Source organism: Somniosus microcephalus, chromosome 13 (genome assembly GCF_052327205.1).
Source record: "Somniosus microcephalus isolate GS21.2 chromosome 13, FLI_Smic_1.0, whole genome shotgun sequence".
NCBI classification, from domain to species: Eukaryota; Metazoa; Chordata; class Chondrichthyes; order Squaliformes; family Somniosidae; genus Somniosus; species Somniosus microcephalus.
In genome coordinates this window covers 71356400-71363230 of record NC_140999.1, presented here as the reverse complement: position 1 = coordinate 71363230, position 6831 = coordinate 71356400, and the positions used below count along the sequence as shown (strand labels likewise).

The 6831-nt window shown below is 47.8% G+C and overlaps 1 protein-coding gene across 2 annotated transcripts in view; it reads left to right on the top strand.

Moving 5' to 3' along the window:
* Positions 1 to 3183: 3183 nt before the first annotated feature.
* Positions 3184 to 6831, top strand: part of LOC147108409 (mediator of RNA polymerase II transcription subunit 26-like) — a 187103-nt gene continuing 183455 nt past the window's right edge. For both annotated transcript variants that reach the window (XM_086005018.1, XM_086005020.1), the window contains exon 1: positions 3184 to 3711. In XM_086005018.1, the coding sequence (XP_085861144.1) occupies positions 3649 to 3711 (63 nt within the window). In that variant the 5' untranslated portion in view covers positions 3184 to 3648. The remainder of the gene's footprint in view (positions 3712 to 6831) is intronic.

Genomic DNA, 6831 nt, shown 5'->3' with positions numbered 1-6831 from the left:
TCAAACCCCTTCTTAACCTCACTCCTCCCTACCTCTGTAACTTTCTCCAGCCCTATAACCCTCCTAGAATTCTATGTTCCTCCAATTCTAGCCTCTTGTGCACCCCAGACTTACTTCGCCCCACCATTCGTGGCCGTGCCTTCAGCTGTCTAGGCCTTAAGCTCTGGAATTCCCTCCTTAAACCTCTGCCTCTCTACCACTCTGACCTCCTTTAAATGCTCTTTAAAACCTACCTCTTAGACTAAGCTGTTGGTCACCTGTCCTAATGTCTCCTTCTCTAGCTTGGTATAAATTCTTGTCTGATTACACTCCAGTGAAGCACCTTGGGACATTTTACTGTTAAAGGCGCTATATGAATGCAAGTTGGTGTTTTAAAGGTGTGAAAATGAACCATTAGGGACAAATTTTGTGTCTTTGGAGTGGAAAATGGAGCAAGCTATTACTGAAGTCTGGAAAATAAACTGCTATTTGGAGAGCTTGTTGTTTTGGTTGACTTCTCACTAAAATCTAACAGTATTATATAAAGATAAGGAAAGAATGTACAATTCTAAAATGGGGACTGAATTACTTATGCACGCCCTGGTCCAATTATCCTCTAACTCTGCTTCACCTAAAAGAGTACATTTGGTTTTGCCCCATTTGTAATGCCAGAGGAGATCAACTAGTAATACAGCAAAAACCTTACATCTGTGCTCACTTCCGCTCGACAAAACATTACTTCTGGTTGTCACGTTTTTAATCACACTCTACTGTGTCAACTTTTCCATTATGAGGAGATATTATTTTTATGCAGTGAGTTGTTATTATCTGGAATGCATTGCCTGAAAGGGAGGTGGATGCAAATTCAATAATAACTTTCAAAAGGGAATGGGATAAATACTTGAAGGGGAAAATTTTGCAGGGTTATGGGGAAAAAGCAGGGGAATGGGACCAATTGGTTAGCTCTTTCATGGGCCGAATGGCTACCTGCGGTGCTGCATTATTCTATGGTTGTAACACATTTAGAGTAGCAACTGCCTATGTAAAGTTGTTACTGTAATTACACCACCCGTCCAGTGGTGGCGCTGCAGGGTGTTCCAGCTCTTCGGCCTGCGCTCCCAGGTTCTAACCAACTCTACCTCCCAAATTGCCGTTAGGTTTTGCTATTGGACTATAAATAATATAAAATGAAAGTATTATAAACAAATAAGTATGAGCTTAAAATGGGGACTGAATTATATTTGTGCGCCCTCTCACCTTGTTTTCACCTTAAGTCTACACTTGCGGTAATTACAGAGGAGCTTCCCTGCTGTCTGCCACAGGGAAAGTCATCGCAAGAATCCTCCTCAATCGCCTTCGCCCAAGTGGCTGAAGAACTCCTCCCAGAGTCGCAATGCGGATTCCGCCCACTAAGGGACACAATGGACATGATCTTCACCGCGCGTCAAATACAAAAGAAATGCAGGGAACAGCACCAACCGCTGTACATGGCCTTCTTTGATCTCACAAAGGCCTTCGACACTGTCAACCTTGAGGGATTATGGAGTGTCCTCCTCAAATTCGGCTGCCCTCAAAAGTTTGTCACTATCCTTCGCCTGCTTCACGACAACATGCAAGCCGTGATCCTGACCAACGGATCCACCACAGACCCAATTCACGTACGGACCGGGGTCAAGCATAGCTGTGTCATCGCACCAATGCTCTTCTCAATCTTCCTTGCTACAATGCTCCATCTCACCCCCAGTAAGCTCCCCGCTAGAGTGGAGCTAATCTACAGAACTAACGGGAAGCTGTTCAACCTCCGTCGCCTCCAGTCCAGATCCAAGGTTGTCCCCTCCTCTGTCATCGAATTACAGTATGCAGACGAGGCTTGCGTCTGCGCACACTCGGAGGTCGAACTCCAAACCATCGTCAACCATGGGCCTTACACGAAACATCCGTAAGACAAACGTCCTCTACCAACCTGCCCCGCCACACAGTACTGCCCCCCACATATCAAAATCCACGACGAGGCATTGGACAATGTGGACCACTTTTCATACCATACTGTCAACATGGGCAGACGTCGATGACGAAGTCCAACACCGCCTTCAGTGTGCCAGTGCAGCCTGAGGAAGAGAGTGTTTGAAGACCAGGACCTCAAACCTGGCACCAAGCTCATGGTCTACAGAGCAGTGTTGATACCCGCCCTCCTGTATGCTTGAGACATGGACCATGTACAGCAGGCACCTCAAAGCACTGGAGAGGTACCACCAACGCTGCCTCCACAAGATCCTGCAAATCCATTGGCAAGATAGGCGCACCAACATCAGTGTTCTCGCTCAGGCCAACATCCCCAGCACCGAAGCTTTGACCACGTTCGATCAGCTCCGATAGACGGGTCACATTGTTCACATGCCCAAACGAGACTCCCAAAACAAGCGCTCTACTCGGAGCTCCGACACGGCAAGAGAGCCCGAGGTGGGCAGAGGAAACGCTTCAAGGACACCCTCAAAGCCTCCTTGAAAAAGTGCAACATCTCCATCGACACCTGGGAATCCCTGGCCCAAGACCATACAAAAAGTGGAGGAGAAGCATCCGGGAAGGCGCCGAACATCTCAAGTCTCTTCACTGGGAGCAAGCAGAAGCCAAGCGCAGGCAGCGCAAGGAGCGCACGTCAACCCAAGCACCCCACCCACCCGCCCCTTCAACCACCGTCTGCCCCACCTGTAGCAGAGGCTGTAGGTCCGGCATTGGACTCATCAGTCACCTGAAAACTCATTTTTAATGTGGAAGCAAGTCACCTCTGTTCCGAGGGACTGCCTAAGAAGAGAAGACACTTGGCCTTGACGCCCTGTGGGCAATCGACCAGCATGCGCGATATGGAGAGCTGTATTGATGTTTAGGAGTCGCTGTTATCAAAGAAATAGCACCTCATAAACCTTTGGCAGCTGTCCTCTCGCTCCCAGCTCCCGATTCACCGCAGCGCAGTTCTGGGGAGCAGTTCGTTACCATGGTAACCGGCAGCCTGATACCGCGCATCCGGCCGCGTGCCGCTCAGCTCTTGGAGGCAGAAAAAAACCACTCAGGCACAGCACCGCGCGTGCGCTTCCAAGCGCAAGCCGACGTTGTGCCGCGATTGTTACGACGTGAGTGCGCGCCGGGATATTTGTTTGAAAACGCACGCGCCGGTTGCGCGCCGTTATTTTGTTGTGCGGGCGGGCGCGCCGCGGCGGGTTGAGGAGGAGGGGGGCTGGTGACGCGCTCCCGCGTAGATTGTGACGCGTGAGGAGCCGGAGCGCCGGATTCCCATGGTGCAGCGCACGGCTCTCCAGTCAGGCTCCGCTCGACTCGGTTCGGTTGAGTGTGGGTCTGGGTCTGGGCTGCTCGGCCGGCCCGGGGCGTGCGGTGCAGCTTCGCTTCAGGCAGTGACAGACAGCCGGAGAAAAGTGTGGCGCACACTGGACACACGGAGCCACCCGAGAGCGCCGCGGCGGAATATGACGGTTCCGACCGGCCCTGCTGCAGCCGCCGTTCTTCGCAGCTACTTCCTCAGACTCTGAGCCTCTTGTTAGCGGGGCCTCCCTCCTTCCAGCTCCCCGTCCCTTTCCTCTCCCTCCCCCCCTCCTCCCCTCCCCAACCCCCTCTCCCCCCTCCACCGCCGCGCCGCCGCCGTCACACCGCCGCCAAATGACACCCACCCCGCAGCAGATCAAGGACCAGCTGCTCCAGGCCATAGACAAGGATGCCAATGTAAGAACCAGGCCGTGTGCCTGCACGCAGGCCCCGGGATCGGGCCCTTGGCGGCCCGGGGTCTGTCTGTCAGGGAGAGTGTGTGTGTGTGTGTGTGTGTGAGAGAGAGAGAGAGAGAGAGAGCGAGCGCGGCCTAGCGGGGCAGGCTTTGACCCCAGACCCACGATGAGTGAGTGTTCCGAGGACCGGAGTAAGGTGGGTCGGATGGGAATAATCCGAGATCTATTGCTCCTTGTGCAGGACTCGGGGGTGAATCTCCCAGCGTGGAGTAGCAGCAGGATGCCTCTAAACCATGGCAGCTCCCAGCTTTAAGAGGGCTTCTCAGCGCGCTCTGCTTGTTTTTAACTTATCACAAATCTCACACACAATGATTGTCCCCAAAATATATAAAATATATAAAGTTTTAAACCACTATTAATGTTTCTGGTTATCTAAATCGTTGGGAAGTTTCTCCTATTAAAATGGTGACCAACTGTTGTACTCCTTACTGCCATCTTTTTAAAGTTAACTGTACACAGTCCTTATGAGATGGCAGTGACCATATTTACCTGAAGGGTGGAGTTGGTTTGTGATATTTAGTACATCAGTTTCTTTGCAAATCCCCCCGCCCCCTCCCAAATTGGTAGTGGAAGTTGCGATAAATCCGTGTTGTGGTTAATGTTGGTTCTGGGATATTGAACATCGTTTTGATGTTGAAGTAATTGTTTTAGGGTTAGGCAAGCACATACAGGAGAGCAGATAAAGCTGGCAAACAGGAAGTGGCTTCTGGAATGATGGATAACTTGAGGCATCCGAGTAACATTAAGAACCGGAATAAATCTGATATGAAAACACCAAATTTTAGGATAATTTTAGTCTAACTAGTATAAATTGTTAGTGATTCTCACGTATGAATCTTGCTGGGTTACATAAATCTTGATTTCTGGTATTTTAGATGGTGAAGTCGCAACTGCATTATGAAGTAGAGGAATTCTGCTGCTTCATATTTGGCGAATGTTTTATGGTTGGTTTCAATGTGTTTCTAAGTTATTGCATAAAAAGACAATACTGTATTCCTTCCTGACCTATGCAGGCTAGTGCTAACAACTAAATGATAACTTTCATCCAGAGAACGTGTTCATTCTTTTGAAAATAAATTTGTGAATTTCAGAGTAACAGCAATTGCAAAGTGTTATCATGGTGTTCAGTTACACGCTCAAATTTCTTACTATTCTTTGCATAAAGGAAACTAAAACATAAATAATAGTGCTAATCTTTTTATGGATAGACAAAATTTGCAGTTTATCTCTCAAACTCAGATTTGCCGAAGAAGTTTTCTTATGTAACTTGCTTTGTCTAGTATGGTGAAAGCGATGTGTGTCAGGTAGTTTCCTTCCAGTTCTTCCACAGCTTGCATCTTCTACATACAGCTTGAGTGATCTGGCACCAGAGGATGTTCTGGCAAAATTATGCAAGGGGTGACCTCCTTTCAAGGCGTTTTCATGTCGGTGGTATCCCTGTTGGCTGAATACATTCCTGTGCCACCTTGGAGTGTTTGTTTTTACCAATGCAGGAAAATTATTGCCTGTCCACAAGTATTCCATTGGTTTTAAATCTTAATGTTGTGGTAACAGACTCTTCAGATAAGTCATCTTTTCCTATTTCTGCATATATTTTTCATGAATTCATCAAAGTTCTTCAGACTTTAAAAAAAAAGTTAGTTTAAAAAAAATCTTCAATCTTCCATTCTGGCCATCACTCGCCTATAGGCTTAAACATAGAAACATAGAAGATAGGAGCAGGAGTAGGCCATTCGGTGCCCCGAGCCTGCTCTGCCATTCAATGAGATCATGGCTGATCAGTACCCTGTCCCTGCTTTCTCCCCATATCCCTTGATCCCTTTAGCCTTAAGAAATATATCCAACTCCTTCTTCAATATATTTAATGAATTGGCCTCTACTGCCTTCTGTGGTAGAGAATTCCACAGGTTCACCACTCTCTGGGTGAAGAAATTCCTCCTTATCTCAGTCCTAAATGGCTTACCCCTTATCCTTAGACTGTGACCCCTGGTTCTGGACTCCCCGACCATCGGGAACATCATTCCTGCATCTAGTCTGTCCAGTCCTGTCAGAATTTTATAAGTTTCAATGAGATCCCCTCTCATTCTTTTAAACTCCAGCGAGTATAAGCCCAATCGACCCAATCTCTCCTCATACGTCATTCTTGCCATCCCAGGTATCAGCCTGGTGAATCTTCGCTGAACTCCCTCCATGGCAAGAATATCCTTCCTCAGATAAGGCGACCAAAACTGCACACAATACTCAAGATGTGGTCTCACCAAAGCCCTGTACAACTGCAGCAAAACATCCTTGTTCCTGTACTCAAACCCTCTCGTTACGAAGGCCATTTGCCTTCTTAACCGCCTGCTGCACCTGCATACTTACCTTCAGCGACTGGTGCACAAGGACACCCAGGTCTCGTTGCACTTCCCCTTCTCCCAATTTATTGCCATTCAGATAATAATCTGCCTTCCTGTTTTTGCCACCAAAGTGGATAACCTCACATTTATCCACGTTATATTGCATCTGCCATGCTTCTGCCCAATCACCCAACCTGTCCAAATCATCCTGGAGTTTCTCGGCATCCTCCTCACTGCACACATGCCCACCCAGCTTTGTGTCGTCTGCAAACTTGGAGATATTAAATCTAGTTCCCTTGTCTAGATCATTAATATATTTTGTGAATAGCTGGGGTCCAAGGACTGATCCCTGCGGTACCGCACTAGTCATTGTCTGCCACTCGGAAAAAGACCCGTTTATTCCAACTCTTTGCTTTCTGTCTGCCAGCCAGTTCTCTATCCAAGTCAATACCTTGCCCGCAATCCCATGTGCCTTAACTTTACACGCTAATCTCTTATGCGGGACCTTATCGAAAGCCTTCTGAAAGTCCAAATACACCACATCCACTGGTTCTCCCTTATCTATTTTACCATTTACATCCTCAAAAAATTCCAGTAGATTAGTCGAGCACGATTTACCTTTTGTAAATCCATGTTGACTTTGTCTGATCCTGTCACTGTTTTCCAAGTGCTCTGCTATTAAATTAACATGGCTTCAAGTGTTCTTTTACCTTTATTACCTC